General features: G+C 55.1%; 3 protein-coding genes across 3 annotated transcripts; 2 read left to right on the top strand and 1 right to left on the bottom strand.

The window, feature by feature from the left end:
- Positions 1-1940: 1940 nt before the first annotated feature.
- On the top strand, positions 1941-6095 carry ETH_00008345 (uncharacterized protein; the record flags this gene model as incomplete). The annotated part of the gene is made up of 1 exon (XM_013378662.1): positions 1941-6095. One exon carries the CDS (start codon positions 1941-1943, stop codon positions 6093-6095), a length of 4155 nt encoding a protein of 1384 aa, XP_013234116.1.
- Positions 6096-7175: 1080 nt separating this feature from the next.
- Positions 7176-8511, top strand: ETH_00008340 (uncharacterized protein; the record flags this gene model as incomplete). The annotated part of the gene is made up of 4 exons (XM_013378661.1): positions 7176-7349; positions 7384-7746; positions 7858-8341; positions 8501-8511. The coding sequence occupies 4 exons, from the start codon at positions 7176-7178 to the stop codon at positions 8509-8511; spliced, it is 1032 nt and encodes a 343-aa protein (XP_013234115.1).
- A 549-nt stretch (positions 8512-9060) lies between these two features.
- ETH_00008335 (RNA-binding protein, putative) lies at positions 9061-21046 on the bottom strand (the record flags this gene model as incomplete). The annotated part of the gene is made up of 13 exons (XM_013378660.1): positions 9061-9270; positions 9376-9408; positions 9618-9738; positions 10030-10478; positions 10574-11679; positions 11895-12018; positions 12329-12515; positions 12843-13009; positions 13410-13550; positions 13670-15404; positions 15685-18010; positions 18712-18823; positions 19088-21046. 13 exons carry the CDS (start codon positions 21044-21046, stop codon positions 9061-9063), a joined length of 8670 nt encoding a protein of 2889 aa, XP_013234114.1.
- Between the last annotated feature and the right edge of the window lie 1245 nt (positions 21047-22291).

Genomic DNA, 22291 nt, shown 5'->3' with positions numbered 1-22291 from the left:
TAGGAATCGAAAGATAAGGCCACGAAAGGGCGGCAGATCCCAAAAGGCTTCCTTGCAGCTTTGGCGTCAATTTATTGGGTTACCAGGGTAAGCATGACAGCAGCATTTTCGAGGCTTTCGAAGTTTCCCAACTGGTGCAGCTCATCCCAAACTTCAAAGACTAGGACGTAGGTAAACATCATGAGCCACACCCCCTTCTCCAGTTGATGCTGCTGCTGCTAGAGGAGCAGAGCTAGCAAAGGGTAACGATTGGAGAAGCAGCATCCACCGAAATGTTAACAGCTGCAGCACCAGTTTTAGCAGCTGCAGCACGCGCAATTGCGGCATCCGCAGTAAATACTGCAGCAGGAGTTGCCTCAGTTTGTTTTCGTCGCATGGGAATTTCCGCCCATGCTTCCAGCAGCTTCTGTAGGAGATGAAGTGATATCTGAGAGTTGCACCTAGCAAGTTAGGAACTGCCTACCAGTTGCGGAAGTGGAGAAGCCTCAGTGATGCTTCTCAGTAGATGACATTTTTACGTCTACTGGAGGAAATGCACGCTGCTATCATTTCCATCTACATAAAGCTATACGCTAGAGCTCTCTCCTTTGGTAGAATCGAACATGGTGATTCAGAGCAGCTGGAGCTCTCTCCATTGGTAGGATCAAACATGGTGATTCAGAGCAGCCAGACGCGTTCGCTGATTGAGTCCCGGAAGACGCCTGTGGAAACCCAAAGCCTAGTTGCATGAGCTAGCATCCCGTCAGTGCTTGCTATGCATTTCTGAAGATAAAAATCCAGATGAAGGCTATTTCCAAGTTCCGTGCCTTTTTGCATTATTGAATTCACGCCTTCTTCGAGCCTAGCGCAGCGAAACCGTGCGGAAGAAACAGTCCATCTGGGGGACACGTGAGAGACTTCTCTAGAATCCAAATTTTGGCTGGAACTACGAATGGTCTTTTGGGCACAAACGTTCCATCAACTTTAGCATAAGTGCTCAGTCCGGAGGCCGCCTTATAAAGACAATTTACCGCGTCTACACAAATGTGACTCCGCTTGAATCGCCATGCCAGTACATGAATTTTAAGGTATCAAACTGCTTCTGCGACTGACGAACCTCTTGCTGCACAACGCTGTGCGTGGGTCACTTAACAGTCCCATAATATGGCTCCGTCCAGTATCCGGACACAAAGCTCTTAATATAGTACGGTAGATAAGGAAACGCCACCAAACTCTGCGATTTACAGATTTATCTACTTAACAGGCTGTTCAACACATACCAGCTTTGCAGGCAGCCATCCTTCTGCGCCGGCCTTGCGATTCAGCAAGACGCGCCGTGGTGTCGGCGCAGTGGTCAGCTGCAAGCTTGCCCGTGCCCGCTGCCTTGGCAGATGAACGGCGTGAAACAAATTAAAATAAATATAGCCCTGTATGCAAGTGAATAATGAATTATATCTAGTATCTCCAGGGGCCGGATAACTTGGGCCGCGAAACACGCAGTTCCTCCGCTCATAAAAGCGGGCTGCTTGCTCCGACGCCAATCATAACAGAAAGCTACAGTCCGTTTGCTCCTGCTTTTTTCAGCTCCTCCTAAAACTAATAAATTTTTGAGCTTGCACTCTTTTTGATATTTTAAACCCTTTATAGGTTCCAGCTGCCCAGTGAAGGCGGCTGCCGACCCGAAAGGTTGCGTGCCACGACGTCGATACTTCCTGTTAAGTCTTTGGCCGTGTGCCTCTTTTTTTGTCCATTGTCCAGTTGACCAGAGTTTTATGGCTTTTATGGAACTTATGGCTGGCTGTTCCGGCTGTGCTCTTCAAAATTTCCGCAATCGAGCTCGGATTCTCGAATGCTGCGGTTCTTCGCGGCGGCAAACAGTACACACCAGAGAATTGCTTGCCATCCTTCGACAATTTATGGATTTTTTGCATTTCATCTACAGGCAAGTGACGTAAGGGAAGATGCAGCAGCACCAGCGCGCGGGCACGCCAACGCCCACCGCTGACGGTGGACGCAGCCCAGCACATTTGGATTCGCACCGTATGGCTTCATCTTGCCTCTACAGCAATAAAGTCGCAGCAATGTCTTGCGCAGAATCTGATGGGAGCATTCACAGTTGTGCAGAAATGAATGACGATCGCTCACATGGATGTAGCCGACATGAGCAATGTGACATCCTACAGCACGAAAGGGCCGGGCCTTCCACTGCTATTCAGGAGAAGCCAACCTGCGGAGATACAAAACAGAAGCTTGAAGGGGACGATAACAATGACACAGAAAGACAACAGTCGCGCATCTGTGTTCTCAAGCCGAGAGCAGGATGCGACAGTGTTAGCGAGACAGGAGGCCCCGGTCTCACTAAACTGAGGGACCGCCAGACTGAAAACCGTGTTCTTCCCAAATGGACCTTCGCAAATTGTACCGCCATTGACGTTTTTCCAATGTCTTATGATTTCGAGCCCTTGTCGGTGCACAGTGACACCAATGGATTATGGGTGCTCGTGTATTCGAAGGCCGGCGCCCTCCGCATCATCCGCTGCTCACCCAAACCAGGAAGCCGACAGTCCGATCTAACAGTATCTGCAAAGGAACTGGTGGACCACTGGGAGACCAAGGCAGTGCTGCATATTAATGGTTGGCCAAAGCTCCCGAAACGCCCCCAGGGAGAGATCGGCTTCGTGCGTGTTGGAGATGAGTCGCTGCTTCTGGTCGGGGAGGCAGAAAGCCTTGATTCGAAGCAGGCTACTCGACTGGTTGCACACTCCGTCGGGCATAGGGACGAGACTCATTGTAACAACACTGCAGCAGAGGTCGAGTTCGAACACCTCACAAAGTGGCCGGTTGGCCAGGGAACAGCAGCACCTAGGCCTCGATCCTACTACAGTGTAACTCCCGATGAGCAAAGCCAAAGCTTCCTTTTGTTTGCAGGAGCAGCAGCTGCTGGATGCCAGAAAGGAGAAGAGGTCTCCGGTTCCCTTGAAGAATTCCTGCCGTCCTCTTGGGACATTTTTGATGATTTGTGGAGTTTCTCTAAGCTCTCGCGCCAGTGGCATAGACTCTTTATAGTAGCTTCTACTGAAGAAGACGGGCTGGTTGTGAACGAGTGCCCTACATTTCAGTGGCCTCCTGCACGTGCTGGACACTCAGCGGCAGTGTGGGGAGGGTATATGTGGGTGTTTGGCGGCTACACAAAGCGCATAAAAGGCGCTGGATGCTCAGAGAATGGAGTGGCTGTAGATGATCTCTGGTGTTGGGACATCGAAGGGAACTCTTGGCGGCAGATCCGCCCATTAGGCAAAGCACCCGCGCCGAGGTATCGCCATGCGAGCTCCTTCGTTTCTGGTCTTTTCCTCATTTATGGAGGTGCAGCGGCTGATGGGCCAGTGGCCCCTGAAGAAACTCTGTACGCTGCGAACGTCGCGGACTTAAGGGCAGCCGTATGGACACGTGTGACCATCCTCGACGCTCTACCTCCAACTCAGTTCTTTCTTGGCAGTGCTGTCTGTTATTCAAATCGCGATAAAATGGACAATGAATTGTTTTTTATATACGGGAAATCTGATGCTTTTTTAATTTCTGAAAATGTGCTAGAGAGGATAGATAACGGTTGCAGAGCAAGGCCCTGCGAGGGAGCACCGGTTGGCGCCCACACGCAAGAAAGGGGCACGAGCAATCAAGGAACATACAGGAGGCAACGTCTTGACACAGCGGACAAGCCATGCCCGCCGAGGGAATTTCGTTTATCTTCTGTCCCTCCGGTAGAAGTCGGAGCACGGAGCAGCATACTGAGGGCTTCAACTGAAGATCCTATAACACAGGGCGATGAGTCACTAAGAAACAGCGGGCTGGAAGGGGAGCCGCGCATTTGCAACCCCATAGGTCTTCAGATCCTGGTCACCCCCATGGTGAGATCTGCTCAGCCTGCGCTGACTGCTGCGGGCGCAGGTACTGCAGTTCGGGTTCGGGAGCCGCGGAAGGATCTGTTCACCGCTAACCAAAAAGCTCACTGGAAGCCTTGTCTCTCCTTGCGCTCTTCAGTAGCTCCTGTTGTTTTCCGCCCACGGTGCCGTGTGCAGCGATGCCCCGATCAAGACAAAGGGCAGCTACAGGGTCCTTGTGCTGCCTTGGCTCAGAAGCCTCACCGTCAGATGGCAGGTGGCTATCCTCCAAAGGCCTCCACTGCAGCTTTGCAACAAGCAAACCCTGCTGTCTATCCACCGCAGCGAGAAATACAGGGCTCAACAATGCTGAGGAATCAGGCCTACACAACGGAAACGTGGGCGGCCTCAGAACGAATGCTGCAGCAAAGTCTTCGTGCGATAAACCAGCAAAAACGGCAAGTAACTGAAAGGTATGCAGGCAATTCATTGATTGCAAAGAGATCTGCACATCTTGAGACACCGATGCCTCTCTTACAACACCTGTCTTTTCGTTCTCCAGCACCTCATGATGAAGCCTCACGCTCCGCTAGGAGCATTATGGGGGACTCCGTGATGCATGATGGATTGACGTTTGGCACTGGCAGTGTAACCAGAGCTTCATTCTCTGGTCGCCGGTGGCGTCCGCTGGCTTTGTCTTCAGCTTGTGCAGCGCGGCGGTCATTTTCTGGTATGCCTTTGCCTGTCCCAATAGAAAATTATGCTCAACTGCCGCCGGTTGAAACAAAAGCTTCCCTAGTCCAAAGTGAAGCAAGCTGCATTGCATTCACGGAGCAGACAGGCCCTTCAGAACCCCGCCCTGCTGCAGTTACCGGAGCACAGTCGTTGGGCATCAACAGTGTGAAGGGCGAAAATTCAAGGCTTGTGGTAGGGCCGACTGTACCTCCTGGAGCAGGTTACACAGCAGTAGCTGTTGCAGCAGCCCCTACAACAACAACAACAGTTACAGCTGCTACAGCGGCACCTGCTGCACCAGCTGATGAAGCATCAAAGCACAAGCTTTACCCTCTGGGTACTTTGAGTTCCAGCCAGATTGCTGAAGAAGCCTCCCTCCCGGTGCATTCCCATTATGCCGTTCAGCAGTCAGGTCCACGGAGAGTTGATGGGCTGACGGCCCTCATGTTTTGGGCCACCTCGACTTCCAGCGCCTACAGACGCAGCTCCACAGAAAACGCGACGGCGGGGGGCTCTAGCCGGGAAAACAGCAACGGCAGCGTTTCCCAATTCACTAGCCAGGGAAACAGCAGCAGCAAGACCAAGGCGGATGGAAACAGGGACTCAGAAGCTACCTGCACCCAATGCAGTATCGACGGCGACTTTGCCTGCCAGGGCCCACGTCGCAGCTCTTTGCCTCCACTGTCGACTACTTCAAGGCTCCGTCATTCGCCTCAAAGTCAAGAGCAACGCCTTGCAGCCATGTTCTATTCTTCACAGCTATCAGCTGCTAGTGCTCCAGCTCAGCGCTGTAGCGCAGAACGGGCTTCTCTCCCGCCTCTGCCTTATTCGGTCAGTATGAAGCCCCCTGCGGCTGCTGACGCCCCTAAATCAATGGTGGCACGGCGAGTGGCTGCTCACGCCTTTGTTGCCGAGCCGACGGGGCCGACGGGTGATGGGGGCCTCTCCTTCCCTCGTCCCGCCAGGAAAATGAAAGCCTCCAGCAGTACCAAAATGCGGCGATCGGGCACCAACAGCAAGCCAAAAGCCAAGACTGGAGCTGAGGGTTCTGGAAAGGAGAAGCGGAGAGATGCCCATAGTGCTGGGGCAATGCGGCGCCAATCCAGCAGCAATTCGCGTCAGCAGCTTAGGGCCACTGCTGCACCCGTCCGGCGAGCCCGCAAAAGGGCTCCCTCGCAGCGGCTAGCTGCTGCATCAACAGCCGGTAGGGGTGCAAGTCTCATGCCGACTCGGAAGGTAAGCCGAGAAGGCAACGGTCACACACAAGTTGGATACTGCTTAACAAAAATAAAGCCAGCCCTTCAGGGCCCCCGCAGATTCAGTACCATCCCCAGGATGCCATCTTCACTGGCGCAACTAGAGGATTCGCTTCTGAGGCGGATGGTCGGCTGGCCTCCCGAAGCGATCGCTGCTGTGCTGATGCAAAAAGTCAACATGTCACTCGAGCCAATGCATAGACGCCGACTTAGCAGCGTGAAGCACAAATCTACGCAAAAAATGTAACACTTGGCTTGTAAATAAAATAAGGAGCTTTGTTTTTAGAATATACCCTTGGATTTATGCATAAAACCGGCAGCAGCCCTGCACTCGCACGACAACAGCTAGTTAGCTGCAAGCTTTCATCTTTTCTGGTCGGCAGTGAAGTGCCGCCGGTGCAGCCACCGGACTGCCGACCTCCGTGATAATCATTGCATAATGATCAGACCCTACTAGCTTTAAGCCTTTTTTTTTGGCGAGGCTTTTCTCTAGATTTTTCAGTTCACTTAAGGAGGAACGCTATGACACACGGAACTTGGCTTAGCCTTTCTTTAGTCCTCAGTAGCCTTGATTAGGAGAACTTAATTTCGGTTCGGGTACAAGGTCAAGCGCTTTGCCTCACTATTAGGGGTTGCTTGTATGGACCTGACAGTGCACGGAGCTGCCACATATGTTGCACCAGAATGCGAATTTTCTAGTCCTCAACCCTGAAACAAATGGTAAATAATCGGACCAGGTGGCTGAAGTTTCGAGGAGCCAGGACAACACAGCAAAGTTTATCGACGTGCACACTAACGCATTCTTTTGATCAGTGTAGGTAATACCTGAATGAAGGCATGTGCTGCATGATTCGAACTGCAAGACATGAACTTGGCTTGTAGGTTTCGTATTGTGAACAGTTTACTTCGCATCCAGAGGTAGAGAAATTCGTATTTCTAAACCAGTATATTGCTTAGATCAACGCTTTTTCATATGGGTTTTTCAGTGTATTTTGCTGCTTGACCTGTTTATTACAGGTTGTGGACTGCACGTTGTTGCGTGGCGCTTAAGCTTGTTATTTGCTGCGATCACTTGGAAATCCCTCAAAAAGAAGACAAGCACATAAGTGGCCCTTTAAAAATTGTAGAACTGAGTTCTCGCCACATTTTTCTCGTGTGCTGCAAGGGCTGTCCTTGTTTGACGCCGCTAGGCTGCTTCGGCCTCGGGCCAGCCCCTCTGCCGTGCTGCTGTCGGTGCACTTTATGAAAAGGGTTTTACTTCATAAGCATCAGTAAAAAATCGGCTTTAAATAAATAGAACAAACAAGAGCCTGCGGATCGATTGAAAATGTCGACTGAGAAGGCCACACAAGCCATTCCCTGCTCTATGCCGGGGTCACCTAACACTGCCGAGGGGGCTACTTCTTTGCAGGAGCTGCGGAGCCAGATTGCTGCTCAAGCCGGCAGGCTTATACTTGTCAGCGAGAAGAAGCACAGCAATGGCTATAGCGTCTACTACCAGGTGCTGCTGATGCATCATCTGGATGTCGCCCCAGTGCTACACACCAAGCAACGTACGAGATCTGAGCCTCGCGAGACACAGCGCCCTGCACCAAGGCAAAAAGCCAACACCAGAACAAGCGCTTGTCATTTTTTGCGTGCAGCCGGCCGCCAGCAGCGAGAACATCTGCCAGAAATATTACGAAGAAGTGCTGCAACGGTGGCAACAGCGCTACAAGAAGGGAGATCGTCCTGGTGTTGAAAAAAAGCTGAGGGATGCAGAGGCCCGAAGAGCCACAATAAGGCAAGACACACTCGAGAGGCTGGCAAAACACATGCTACGCATACAGCAGGCGTTGGGCAAGAGGGAGGAACTCTTCAACTCCAAATGTACACAAACACAAAAGGCAAGCAATAAAGTTCAGCATGACAAACCTCGCCACAGATCTCCCCTCCCCTTTTTCCCTGTGACCGCTAGCGTGGATCACATACGTGACGAGTTGGCTGTTTGCCATTACCTGTGACCGCAGGCGTTAGCGAGGGTGCTGGAGGCACTGCACCGCCGCGCTAAGAGGCAGCAGGAGCTCAAAAACAAATTCATGGAACTTTACAAGAGGAGTGCAAGGTTGGTACCAGTCTTACTGTCGCAATTGACGCTGCCAACAGATAATCTTAGACTCTTGTGTCGCAAGTTGCAAGATGCATTGCAAGGGGGACACCTGTGCTTTAGGGTTAAGGGCTACAGGAAGGACGCGCTCTGCATAAACAGCAGCACGCATTATTGCCAATATTGTAAATTTCAATTCTTGAGTAGAGACAAAATTTTGGTCGTCACTATGTGGCACAGGAACCGCGAAGAGGTCAAGCGCCGGGCAGCGGAGCTGCAGCGGCGCATAGAAGCACGAGAGAAGCAAGCACACGCCTTGCGCTGTGAACAGCTCCAAAAGAAACGAAAGAAGGGATCCGCAGCAGCAGCAGCCGACAAGACAAACAGTGCCTCTTCATCCGTCACCAGTAAGCATCTACGCTGTTTGTGTTTCACTCAACAGCAACAGCCACAATAGATATGCAAAAGTACAAATTTGCTGCTTGTTTTCGTCTTGGTGGCCCAAATTGAGCATGCGATGACTCTGCCATGATCTCCAAAGACTTCTGTTGTTTTTGCTGCTTCAGCTGAAGCATAGGACTACGAACGCTAATCCGGCTAGCTACAGCTAGCAAGACACAGAGGGCACAGCTTTGCTGTTGCCTCTTCACGTGTTCTTGCATACGCCTTCGTTTTCATAGTTAAGGCAGTGCGCGGGGAGACCTACACAAGTAGGCATGGCTGCCGCTGCTGCTGCAGTGGCAGCGGCAGCCGCAGCGGCTGCTGCAGCCGGTCTCAATGTGACTCCTTACTACGCGCATAGCTGCCCTACTGCTGCTCCGCAGCGGCAATAAAGTGTAGCACCTGCTGCTGCAAAAGCAACTACTACAGCAGCTGCTACAGGTAGCTACGGCCTCAGCTGTAGCTGCCAATTGTTTTACCTGAGTCTCCACTGGCCAGGCCAGAGGAGAATGATTGCGTCCTTGGTACCTAAGGACTGTTAAGGGCCCCAAGAGCACATAAGAATGCCAGAGGTACTAGTGATAATGATGATAGTTCTAGCCATCACAATAATGGTAGGGTCTAAAAACACGTTGCCGGTCACCTAAATAAAATAGAAACAGGCAGAACCGCACTTGCCTAAGGGCTACGACCTCCATGGCTGCTGCTGCTGCTGCAGCTGTCGCAGCGGCTGCATGTCTCCCGGATTTCCATCCCCTAGCGGCTGCGTATTAAAAAGGCTTGCTTCTGCCTGCCTAAACTGAGGACCCTCGTCGGCCTCACCAAGTTGCTCAGGCGGCAACACCACACGGGGTGTGTGACCATGGGACGAGTGGTGGCTGCCCTCTTTCTTGCGCTGAAAAAAAACCCACATGAACCCACGCCACAGAACACACTGGCTAGGGCTTGACTGCATGCATATAACGGCAGGGGCTGGCTGGTGACTACCCTGTTAACCTACTTTTTTCTCAGATTTGCTCTTCCGATGCTTGCCCTGTAACACCACAAAGAAAAGCAAAATCCATGGAAAATTGCAAAAAAGACAAAACCGAACGGGGAATACATCTATATGAGGGTCGCTTTGGGACACGCGGAGAACAATCTCAGTAATTCCCCGCTACAGTCATCACCCGAGTGCAACTTGTCGCTGCTGCTGTTCGTTATTGCTGCTGTTGCTGCTGCTACTTTTACTTATGGCCATACCTCTCTCTGATGTTGCAGTTTCTCTTGCCTTTTCCTTTCTTCCTTTACCCGCCTAGCCTCGTCTACTGGCATGAAGTTGTTTGGGTCTGTCAGATCCAAGAAGGGGCCCCTCCGCTGCTTCCTGTAGCAGCAACAGCAGCAGCACAAACAGCACACACGAGGCAACCAGGGAGCGCTTGGTAAGGTCGTTATGTATCAGGGGAAGCCTGTGTACCGCTCTATATAGCAGATGGCACTAACGGCAGTGAAGAAACATGAACACACAAAGTTGGCAGACAGTACAAACAAAGACAAGATCTGTGCAGCATAAATAGTGTTAATACCAGAAACACTGCATAGTGGAGGTGAAGATGCATTAGGTATTTTCATGAGGGTATGCCCAACAGACGACGAAATAAACCAATGAGCTCACGATATAAAACGCTGCAACTTTTGCCATTTGCGAGATTGCAGCAAAAACTGAGTCACGTAAGTCATCGGTGCCCCTTGGTGGCTCCCCGGCACATCGAGGCAGCGCCTCGCGCTGTCTTTTTCGCTGCTGGTATCGCTGCTGCTGCTAATGGTATCGCTGCTGCTGCCATCGCTGCTGCTGCCGTCGCTGCTGCTGCTGTCCGTGTAGCTGACGGGAGACAGTTGCACGCTTTCAGCTTCTGCTGATGCTGCTGCTGCTGAGGGTGCTGCCGCCGTCGCTGCTGCTACGGAAAGTGGCTGCTCTGCTGCAGACGCTGCTGATACTGGCTGGGGAGGAGACAGTCGGCGTGGACTGCTACTGCTGCTGCTGCTGCAGGGCTGCGTTGACCCCTCCTCAGTAATCAGCGGCTGGGGAGTCGGCGGGGTGGCGACGAAAGCCTCAGTAGTTTGCTGCAGCAGATCCAAAGAAGGAACTAATTGCTAATGTGTAAAGATGTACAGCACCGCAAGTAGCACACATGTTGCATGCAGTTGTTGCTGCTTACCGCTCCAGCCGCCCGCACGTTTTGCGTGGTGGTGGCAGCCGTTGGTGACACAGGAGGGGAGAAGTGGTCAAAATCAATCTCCATCGGCTGCACCCCTTCAGACCCTCTAAAGTGGACGACAGCTGCCACATGACCCTCTGCACAGGTATCATACGCTGCTGCTGGAGATGTTGTTCCTGCTTGCGCTGGCGATCGTGCTGCAGGCGATTGGGGCCGCGGCGTTAGAGGTTGTGAAACAGCTGAGCTCCTGCTGCTGCTGCCGCTGCTGGCGCTGTTCAGTGCCTGGTGGCGATTGTCACGCGAGACGCCTCCTCCGGTGCGCCACAAAGCCAAGGCCCCATCAGAGGAGCTCTCCGCTGCAGGTTCGTGCTGTTGCTGCTGTGACAGCTGCTGCTGCTGCTGGGAGGCAGAAGTTTCCGTGCTGCAGCTGTTGCTGGGGTTGTCCCCACTTGGCCTCATGCATGCTGCCACCTGCAGCTCACCTGCTGCTGTATGTGGGTTGGCGGAGGTCCTGGCTGCTTGTCGTGCCATCCCATCAAGGCCTTCGCGTCTTTCCTGCTGCTGCTGCAGCTGCGGCTGCTGTTCGTCCTCCGCAACAAGGCGCACAAGTGGAGTGAGAGGCAAGGAGACCTTGGGCAAGTCCACAACTGTGTCTGCAGCATGCACGCCTCCTTCAGCGGGTGCCATCTCTGGAGCAGCAGCAGCCGGAACAGCGGGTGCTGCTGCTGTTGCAGCTGGCGCTGATGATGCTGCTGGAGGAAGGATGGGAATTACTGGGAGCAAAGAGTGCAGCAACGCCGCTGGGGACACCGTCGAAACTGCTGCTGTGACGGTTACAGGACTCGCACCAGCACCAGTTGCTGTTGCTGCCGTTGCTGCTGGGTTGGCAGCATCGAATCCGCCACTCCTTGGGGAGAAGAGTTTCAAAGCTAGCGTATGCTGCTGCTGCTGCTGCTGGCTACTGCTACGCGGGGTGCAGGGCCCCAAGCGAGGGGTGTTCATACCAGAGGAAGGAGAAGAGGGGCAAAGAGCCGGCACAACACCATCAAGCTGCACATGTATGCTCATGTGAATCAAAAGATCCACAATGGGCCCCAGGCCGTCAGCTGCACGGATAAACAGGCAGGGATGCAGTGCCGCATGAGGCGCAATTGTAACGGCGACGAAAAGAGCCCTGACACTGTAACTCAGCGCCTCTTACCTGCTCACTGCTTTCACTTAAGTCATCCTTTTCTTTGTCTGAGATCTATGTCATCAGCCTGGAGCTGATCTATTATTTATTGTGAATGCTGCTCTGCTTCCACGTTTGTCTGCCTCTCACCTGGCTGCCTCTTCGACTGGCTGTGACTCTGGCGGTACTGAGACACTGCGTGGTCCAAACGGTCCAGCAAGCGACAGTCTGCAAGTAGCCGGCGGTGCATCTCCTCAGACCCCAAGTCCAGAGCCTGCACGCATGCAAAAATGTAGGCATGAGCGCATCTTTATATCCTTCTTTTTGTGCCGATGTATGCATGCATGGCAGCAGCGGGGCTTGCTTCTTTGTATCGAAGCATGCATGGGTGCGTTTCTGCCGTCTACACAGCTCAGTTCGCCACCGTGCATGCATTTCATGCATGCATGAAACCCTACACGCAGGTGTTCCGAATGCAACAAACATTCACAAGCAAGCTGCACCGCCTCACTGAAGCCCTTCTTCCCTCTGCACCGACAGCGCTAGCAGCAGCAGTAACAGCGGCAGCAGCAACAGCAGCGCACCCTCCTGAGTATGCACAAAAGCTTGGAGGCAAATATGTGGTGCGATCTCCGCGTGATGAACAGCTCCAGTAGCCCTTGCCAGTGTGATACAGTCAAGTGCTCAAGCAGCGCAGGCACCACACCCACTAGCTGCTGCAGCGCATCGATGGCTGCAATGAAGGACACACCCAAGCGGCCTAATGGCCCCCTGAAAACAAACGCCCTTGCACACATGTGCTTGCATCAACGCCTGCACAAAATGCGTGTCCGAAAAGGACACGAATTTATGCACTTTTGTGCAAGTGGAACAAGCAACAGAGTGATAATACAAGTCGCTACGTCCCAGCGCACTGGGAGCAGTACCAGCAGTAGCACAGTTAAGTCACAACGGTAGAGTCAGCAGCAGCTGCAGCGCTTCATGGAGAAACTGCGCCCCAGAAAACAGTGTAGCCAAGCAGTCTGCACAGCTAGAGCCAATGCTGGAGGCTCGCCCACAGCAGCAGCAGCAGTAGCACTAGCAGCAAACCGTGCGCACTTGGGAATACAACATAGCAGTGCGGAGACAAGGGCAAGTGGGGTCTGCAGCAACTGTGCCTCCACCTCAGCGTGGAAGACAGCAAGACAACGAAAGGGCTGCGCGTGGGCGCCAATGGCCGCCAGCAGCTGCAGACAGGCTCGGCGGCTTCTCTTTCTTATGAGGCTCTGAGCAGCAGCAGCAGCAGAGAATAATAGCAGCAAATCCCACGTGCAAACATCGAACTTCTGCGTACACAGTGACGAGGCACGAAGGGCGACGCAATGAAAAACAAAGAAACGGGTGAGCTGCTGCGGCTGGTGCTGTTGCTGCTGCTGTTTGATTTTGCATACAGGTACCACCTGCTCTGCAGAGATGCACACGGAGCCTACAGCAACCCCAGCTAAAGACTGGCGACTGAACTGCCGAGTGCCATTCGCCAGGTCGCACCGATGCTAACTAGCGAGCTACCTAGCTAGCTAGCTAGGAAGCTATCTAGCTAGCCAGCTAGCTAGCTAGGCGGAGACTAATGACTCTTCTATTTCACAAATTCGGTGAGTTGGCTACCTAGGCAACCCAACACTGTACCTGCACGACTCCTGAAATGAATCCAGACTTGATGAAAGTCTCCTCCAGCAGCACCTTGTGCGCAGACATTTCCATTGTGGGGTCGCCGTAAACCTCCGCCATGTCTGTCGTTCCCTCTTGCAGCTTCTGCTGCATCCAGAGCTGCGCATGCAAACCCGCAGCAACTGAACCTGCAATTAGCCGCAGCCCAGCAGCTGTTGAGAACAGGAAGCCAGTCCTGTTGGCAGCAGCAGCAGCAGCAGCAGCAGCAACCGATATACCTGAAACTCGGCTTCGCTAACTCCCGGGCGAGGCACGTTTAGGCCTGTGCATCCTGGGGGTCTGCATGCAGGATGTTTGTAGGCGCCCTCCAGCAGCCTAACAAAGAAAGGCACGTGTTCATCTAGGCTCAAGAAGTTGCTGGGGTGAGCTGCCGCTAAGGGCAGTGCTGCCTCCCGCAGCACAGAGAGCGGCACCACTGATGCAGGGGGAAACAGCGAAACCTGCGCGCGGCTGCTGCTGCTGCTGCTGGTCGCCGTGTGCGAGTTGGTGCCTCGCCTCCAGCTGGCAGAAGCGCCAGTAGCAGCAGCAGGATCGCCTTCCTGACTTTGAAAAGGCAGCGGAGAAGCACAAGGCAAAGATATATCGGGAGATCCGCAGACAGGAGAGGCATCTGAGGAGGCCTCAGTGGTGTAGACACTCGACAAGCAAGAAGAACGGCTTCCCTCCCTCTCTTCTTCCATGCCCTCCAACTGAGAATGGGCAGCAGCTGCTGCAGCAGCTGCTGCAGCAGCTGCTGCAGCAGCAGCTGCAGCAGCTGCTGCTGGCTCGTTGTGAAGCGGCACATTAACGCCAGTAGCAGCAGCCGACGCGCCTGCTGCGGCTGCTGCAGCTGCACTCTGTTCAAGGAATGATGACTGGGAGCCTTCAGAGCTATGTAAGGCGGTGACAGCCCACTGCTCGCGCTGCACTCTGCTGGTGATCTTGCCGTTGCTACTGCTGCGCCGGCGGCTGCTGCTGCTATCAGCTGGAGGCGCTGCAGCACCGCTCTCTCCAGCTGCTGCCGCGCTGTCTGCCGCTGCAGGAGGAGCAGCGGACACATAAAGGAGAATCTCCTCCCCTTCCAAACTACCACTGCACGGGAGGGGCCGTTTTGCAGAGCTGGGGCCCCACTCTACTTCCTCTCGCGCCTCCGAAGCGGCAGCTGCTGCAGCAACGGTCCCGTGCTGCACCTGCCATCTGCTACGCTGCTGGGAGAACAGTGGTGCAGCGCAGCTAAGAGGAGAAGCCCAGGCTGAGCTGCGTCTCCTTGCAGCAGCGGCAGCTGCGGCAAGAACAGCTTTCTGCTGCTGCTGCTGATAACGCCGCTTCACGTGGAGGGCCCACAAGTGGAAGTGCAGCGGGTATAATGGGCCCCCAGGGGGTGGCCCTACGACGCCCCAACCCCACGATCCAGCATCTCCTGCTGCTGCGCTTGCTCCCAATGCAGACCCGCTGCTAGCTGCGGCGCTTGTCTCAGTTGCTGCTGCTGTCGCTGGGCAAGAATGAAGCGGGACTGTTGTTGCTGCTTCTGTATCTGAGTAAACTAAATGGGGAAACCGGTGCCGGTATTCCGCCAGCCGCTGCTGCTGCCGCCGCTGCCGCCGCACCTCTGCATGCGCCCGAGCTATTCGGTGCTGCTGTGATTGTACTTGCTGCTGCTGTTGCTGCTGCATGTGTTGTCTGCTGCTGCTGCTGTTCTGTTGCCTGCGGTCAGCCTCCTGGATGCGCGCTTCCGGGGGACTTGAGCCAGCACGGCCTGCAGCCGCTGCAGGAGCAGCAGCACAAACGGAGGGGCCGCCGCCGCTGCTGACTCCTCTACGAGTTAGCTGCAGAGTATTGTGCAGCAGCTCACTGGCAGGAGATGGGCACAGCTGCTGCTGCAGCATTTGCTGCTGCTGCTGCGCCTGGTGGGGCGCCTCCGCAGAATGGCCGCTGAACAGGCGTCGCCGCGACGACGGCGAAACCGAGCTGCTGCTGCGCGCCGCAGCAGATGACACAAAAGGCCAGCAGCAAGTTGCGCAGGCCAATTGTAAAGCTAAAGACACAGATGTGTTTAAATCTGCTGCGTCTGCATTTGTGTTTCTGCAGCAAATGCTGCTCTTCTCTCCTCATACCTAGCAGGGATACTGGCTGCTGCTGCTCCGCAGCACCTGCCCCTCTATGTGGCTACATCTGCAGTTCTTTGCTTCTACTGTCTGTGCTGCTGCAGCTGCCTTTTGATTTTGGTTCTTTCTGTCTCTCTTTGTTTACTTACTTAGCAGCAGATGATGGCCTGCGTCTGCTTCCCCTGCCGCCGCCGCAGCTGCTGCGGGCTGCCTTTGTTCTCCAGCCCGAAAGGCTCCCGCCAGAAGTCGCATGCAGGCTCCGCATTTGCTGTTGCTGGTGGTGGCCTTCGCCGTGCTGCTGCTTTCGCTTCTGCTGCCGCTGCTGCTGGTGCAGCTCACGCCGCAGCAGCAGGCGCTCGGCCTTGCTGCTGACAGCAGCACGGATCAGCCGCCGAGAGCCAGGGGTGCCCCCTCTACAAGAACAGCAGCTCGTGAGCGGCGCCACCAGGCTGCTGCGGAGGTGCTTCATGCTGCTGGTGGCAGGGTCAGAGAAGGCAGCTGGTGCGTACTGCACACAGCTGCTCTCCCCGCTGCTGCTGCTGCTGCTGCAGCGAAGCGGCTGCTCCCCCTGCTGTCTGCGGGCCCGGCGGGAGCGAGCAACAGCATTCTGTAACTGAGCTGCAGCAGAAGAGCGTCGCTGAGCACTGCTGCCTCTGTTCATATGCGAGCACCGTTGGTGCCGCTGCAGATCTTGTTGCTGCGACTGTCCAGTGCAGCTGCTGCAGCAGCAGCAGCAGCCGCTGTTGGCGTTGCTGCTGCAAGCGCACTTGGCTCCTCCCCCTTCACTGACGAGCTGCAGCAGCAAACTGCCGCGCCTGTCGAAGTGCCGCTGCCGCAAGAGCGCAGCAACAAAGGCCCTCCAGCTGCAGCCTTCTAGCAGCGCCTGCAGCACGGGTGCCCCGATAGGCCCCACGCATGCGCTGTTGCTGCCGGTGATGCGCAGCAGCAGCTCCTGAGAGGAGGGGAAGGACAGAGACAGCAGCAAGTGCCGCAGAACCTCTGAAAGAGATATAGCGCTGCAGGCGTACGAGTTGCTGCTGCCAGACTCTGCTGCTGCTGACTCTGCCGCTACTGGCGACCCCGCCAGAGCAGCAGCACCTGCTGCTGCAGTTTCGTTGTCCTTCGACACCGCCGGCAGGAAAGTCTCCCTCTCCTCTTCAGGCTGCTGCGGCTGTCCTAGGCTGCTTGTGCTGCTCCCGTTGCCGCTGCTGCTGTTGTTGCTGCTGCTGCTGCTGGTACTAGCAGCGCCGCCGCCAGTGTCTCCCGGGTGCGCCACAACTACGTGTGAAGGCAGGGTTTCTATGGACCCGTTGGTGCAGAAAAGCAGCAGCTCCAGCAGCTTTGTGATGTGATAGGGGTTGCTGCCTCTGCTGCAGGTGGCGGGGTGAAGCCCCTGCAGCAGCGCTGCAGCAGCAACTCCAGCAAACCTATCCAGAAAAGACCGAAAAAAGAGACAGGCGTCTGTGGGGGCCCCCCCGGGGCCCCGCGACCGGAAGGTGGCGTCGCTGGCTGTGGACAAACGCATGCATGCGAGGGGACAGTCCGCAGGAAAGAAAGCAGCAAAACCATCTCCGAGGCAAGAGATCAAGAAGTCGTACACGGTGTAGGAGCGCCGCGCCACGTCCCGGGCCGTGAACAGCACGGGGCTGCTGCAGCGGCTGTTGCAGCAGCAGCAGCAGCTAGTGCTGCTGCAGCAGCAGTCGCCGCTGCTGCTCACGCTTTCGGTCGGACTCCCCTTGTCTCGAAGACGCAACCTTCCAGCGCTGCTGGCACAGCAGCACGCGGTGCTGCTGTTGCTACAGCGGCGGCTGCAGCTGCTGCTGTCGCATGTGCTCGTCGCAGACGAGTGAAGCGCCTGCTGCTGCAGCTGCTGCTGCTGCAGCTCGTCTGTCTCTCCGCAGCAGCCCTGCGCAGCTGCTGTCGGGCTGTCCTCGTCATCCGCTGCTCCTGCGGAGTCGCGGCGCGGCGGCAGCAAACGCCGCAAAGACTCTGGAAAGGCGGGAGGCAGGTCCCCCAAGCAGCCACAAGTTGCTGCTGCAGGAGGGTGTGGGGCAAGAAATGTGACGTTGCAGCAGCAGGGGACAACTCCTGTGCATATCTGTGCCTGCTGCGCTCCCTGCTTGCTGCTGCTGGTGCTGCTGGTGGTGCTGCTGCTGCGGCGGCCGTAACAGCCGCCTGAGCACCTACAGCCGCACTGCCCCTTCTGCTGCTGCTGCCGCCGCTGCTGCTGCTGCTGCTTGGCTCCAAGCACGTGGCACTGTATGTAATGCGTAAACCTCACCGGCACCGCCACCAAGGCAAAGACAGCCTCAACTGCAGCAGCTCCGTACCGCTGCAGCAGCGCAGTGAACAAATCAAAGAGAGATGCGGTGCCGTAGCTGCTGCGTCTCGCGTCCCCCAAATCAAATACGAAGGGGCAGTCGGGGCTCAAGTCGCTGCACGAAGCCTCTCCGCAGAACCCGCGGTCCACATAGTCTGCAGCGCACAGCAGGAGTAGCAGCGGCGGCGGCAGCAGCAGCAGCAGCGCTGGTGAGGACTTGTACACTAAGCGCTGCGAATTCAAACACTCGCTGCAGTCTTATCAGCTGCGTCAAAAAGGTACACGTTTGTAAGGGCCTAAAAGACAAGGACCTTCCTGGGCTTTTCTGGCTGCCTTCATATATCTGTTTGTATATACAGGGATTTAGAATTGTGTATGATATATATATTAATATACATATGCATATATATTTGTGTATATATAGAAACATGTGCACATACATACATTCTTCATACTATGCAGATATGTAACCATATGTAAACAGATAATACAGATATAATGTCAGATATAATGTATACCCATGTATACCCACCCACCCAAACACACACACACACACACATATAATATATATATATGTATACAAACATACATATGTGCATCGAAATGTCAAGATATATATATATATATATATATATAAGGACATGCACATATGCATTTGTAAATAAATAAATATATAAATGAATATTTTGTGTATACACATTCTATACATATTTGTTTCAATCTTCACACATGCATGCAGACACTCGCAGCAGCAGCCCAACCCCCCGACTAAACCCTGAATTGAAACCTGGACAAAACCCTAAGATCAAACAACAAAGAGAAATTAAACAAAACTTGAAAAGTGAAAATGCCGCACTCAAGAAGTGAAGATAAATCAAAGCAGTCAGGTGCTGGTAACGAGCGTCCGAGGGCCTGGGGGCCCCGTAGTACTGCAGCAGCTCCTCGACTTCAGCCTCCTCCGCAGCCTGCTGCAGCGCCAGCAGCAGCAGCAGCACCGTGAGCAGCAGCAGTAGCAGCGGCAGAAACAACAGCAAGAGCAGCAGAAGAAAGAACAGAGATAGCAGCAGCAGCAGCAGCAGAAAGAACACTTGAAGCAGTAGGGGGAACAGTAGCTGCACCAGCAACAGCCGCAGGAACAATAGCAGCAGACACAGCAGCAGCAGCAGCAGCAGCAATCAAAACATCAGCAGCATGATGCATTCAATGCTGATGCTGCATAAAAAGGGACCCACTGTTCTCGCGTCCGAGCTGTTGCCGGTGTCTCCAGCCATGCTGCTCTCTTGTGGCTCGTGCGGCAGTTGCTGCTGCTGCTGCTGCTCTGCGTGCTGCTGCTCTTGCTGCAGCTGCTGCGAGCTAGTAGGAGGGACCTGCGACGGGTCGCAATCGGTGTCCATACACTCGAAGGCAAGGGGCTGTTTCGCTGCAGCCTCCGCTTCCCTTAAGAACTCTTCCTGCTGCTGCTGCAGCGCGAGACCTTGCTGCAGGTGCTGCTCCTGCTGCCGCTGCTGCTGCTGTTCATCAAAGGCTGTGCTACCGGCACTGCTGCTCTCCTGAAGAGATACTACAGTGCCGTAGGGCTCTGCATGATCGTGTTGCAAGTAGTGGCTCCCCTGCAGCAGCAGAAGCCGCTCCTGCTCCAAATGCTGCAGCTGCTGCTGCTGTTGCTGCGGCCCTGAAGCACTCGCGAATGCTGCTGCTGCTAGGGCAGGCAGCTGCTGCACTGAAGCCGCTACTCCTTCCTCTGCATCGACGCTCATACTTGCATCCTCATCGCTTCCGCAGCCGTTGTTGCTGCTGCGGTTGTTGCTGCTGCTGCTGCTGCTCTCAGGGTCGATACTCTCGTCATCCACGCATTCCTCGTTGCTTCGTGGCTCGCTGAGCCGCAGCGGGAGCGGCAGCTCTTGCTGCTGCTCCTGTTGCTGCAGGCCCTGAGCCTGTTGCTGCTCAACTTCTAGGCTACCAAACTGTGCCTCTTTTGCAAAAGCGGGCTGCTGCTGCTGCTGTTGCTGCTGCTGTGGCTGCTGCTGCTGCGGCGGCCCTTCGACAAATGCGCAAACGTCGGCAGCAGCAAGGCAAAGCTGCATCTGCTGAGGCACGCTGCCTTCACACGACTCAATGCTGACTGTTTCTCCTTCTGGCAGCGGAAACAAAAGCTCTTGCTGCTGCAGCAATTGCTGTTGCTGCTGCTGCAGCTGCGTCTGCTGCTGGGCAGGGCACGAGACCCCGCCCGGTAACGAGCCCTCAGTAACCAACTGTCCCACCGGAAAGGTGGAGCCAACGTCGTGATGCTGCTGCTGCAGCGCAGCTGGGACAACGGCAGCAGCAGCAGCAGCAGCAGCAGGAAGTGCGGCAACTGCTGATTCTGTTGGCAACAAAGTGTCACCAGACTCCGAGCAGAGGCCAGCCACTGGCGACACGCGCCTAGATGAATTCGTGGATCTGCTGCAGCCGCTGTCGGTGGCCTGCATGCTGCTGCTGCTGCTGCTGCTGTTGCTGTTGCTGTTAGGCGAAACTTGCCCCCAAGCAGCAACAGTCCCAAGAGCAGCAACAGCAGCAGCAGATGAGGAGCTCCGCTGTAAATCATCCGGAGACCTCAAGGGGGAGATCGTTCTCGTTGCTCCATGACTGTTGTTGTTGCTGCTGCTGCTGCTACTGCTGCTGCTGCTATTGCCGTTACCACTTGGATTATTTGCTGCATGTACAGCTGCGGGAGGCCGCTGCTGGATGCCTGCAGCGGTTGCTGCTGCTGCTTCCGCAGCCGCTGCTGCAGCCGCCTCAGCAGCAGCAGCAGCTGCTGCTGCTACTGCAGCTGCACGCACTGCAGCAGCAGCTGCCTCATCAGCGCTGCTGCTGCGTGAAAGAGATACAGTGTTAGCTCCAAGGCCACAAAAAACGGTATCCCCAGCTGCTGCTGCTGCTGCTGCTGAGTCAACTAGCTGTTGCTGCTTCTGAAGCCGCAGGCCTTTCGAAAGTGGCTGGGAGCTGATGCCGCCCTCAGTTTCATCTGTCTGGAGCTGCTGCTGCTGCTGCCGCTGCTGCTGCTGAGCTGGCGTGATCAGCGGCTGCTGCTCCGTCTGGTGCGGCTCATCCTCCCTCTGTGGAATCTGCTGCTGCTGCAGTTGCTGCGGCTGTTGCTGCAGCTCGTCCAGCCGAAAATCAGCACTTTTAGGGGTTAGACTGTCGTTCCCCATTGCAACTTAAGAAGCGCTGCTGCTGCTGCTTCTGCTGCTGCTGCTGCTGCTGAGCCGCTCTGTAGGGCATTGGCTTCGTCTTGCACGCAGAGTCAGTCAGGCAGAGCTCATCCTCCCCGAACAAGAATACTTATCTACATAAAAAAAAAGCAACTTTGGCGGTTGCCTGTGCTGCTGCTGCTGCTTTTGCTGCTGCTGCTGCTGCTGTCGACGCCGCTACTTCTGGGCTACAGACACCATTTGTGCTGCTATTGCTGCTGAACTGTGTAACATTATAGCTGAACTTGCTTCTGGAACTGCTGCGGTCATCCCTGACTGTGGCTGGACCAGCAGCAGCAGCAGCAGCAGCAGCAATAGCAGAACTCTCCCGCCTGCGGGTGGGGCTCTTGATGAGAGAAAGGCCTTTGCGGAGGCTGTATAAAAGAGATAAAAGACACGGTATAGCACCGTCTGGTGTCGCTGCTGCTGTTGCTGTCCTTGTTGCTGCTGCACCTGTCCTGGCTGCTGTTTTTGCTGCTGGATTTGCCCGTGGGCCTGCTGCTGCTGCTGCTGCTGCTGCTCTGCAGCAATGCGCAGCACGAAACGCGCCAAGTGCGCAGGCTCCCTGCCCCGGAGCCTCACGCGCAGCAGTCACTAGTGCTGCAGCGGCTGCTGCTGCTGCTGCGAGTTCCGCTGCTGCTGCTGACGGCGTGTCTCGTCTCGAGGGCCCGAGCCACTGGCAGCAGGGCTGCTACCCAAGGGATTCTGCGTCACTCAGCAGCAGCAGCAAAACGGTGTAGAACGCAGCAGGAAGAGGCGTAGCTGCTGCTGCTGCTGCGCTGCTGTTTTGCCGTAGACGGGCAAGCCAGGCAGCGCCGGGTGACTGGCATCTGGTGCTGCTCTTCCTGCTGCTGCTGCTCTACTTGAGTGCACATGCACTTGAGGAGAAGACGATTACTCTCATATAGCGGTTCCGCGTAGACTGCAAGAGTGAGAGGCCGCTGCGGCTGCTGGAGTTGCTGCTTCTCTTGCTGCTGCGGTAATGTATAAACTAACGAGACTCAAAGTGGCAGCAGCAGTTGTGTTGTTACTTATCCCAGCTTCGGTCTTTCTTTTTGCCTCGCTCCCCAGCCACGACGTATAGCGCAGCAGCAGCAGCAGCAGCTGCTGCTACTCCAGCAGCAGCTTCTGCTGCTGAGACTCCACCGGCTGTCGTCCCAACAAGCTTCTCTTCCTTGGGACCATTTAAAATAAATTTTGTGTCTC

This window comes from Eimeria tenella, genomic scaffold, assembly GCF_000499545.2.
Source record: "Eimeria tenella Houghton genomic scaffold, Eth_scaff93, whole genome shotgun sequence".
In the NCBI taxonomy this organism is placed as follows: Eukaryota; Apicomplexa; class Conoidasida; order Eucoccidiorida; family Eimeriidae; genus Eimeria; species Eimeria tenella.
Note: the sequence above shows the minus strand (reverse complement) of the source record. Positions and strands in the feature narration are given on the sequence as shown.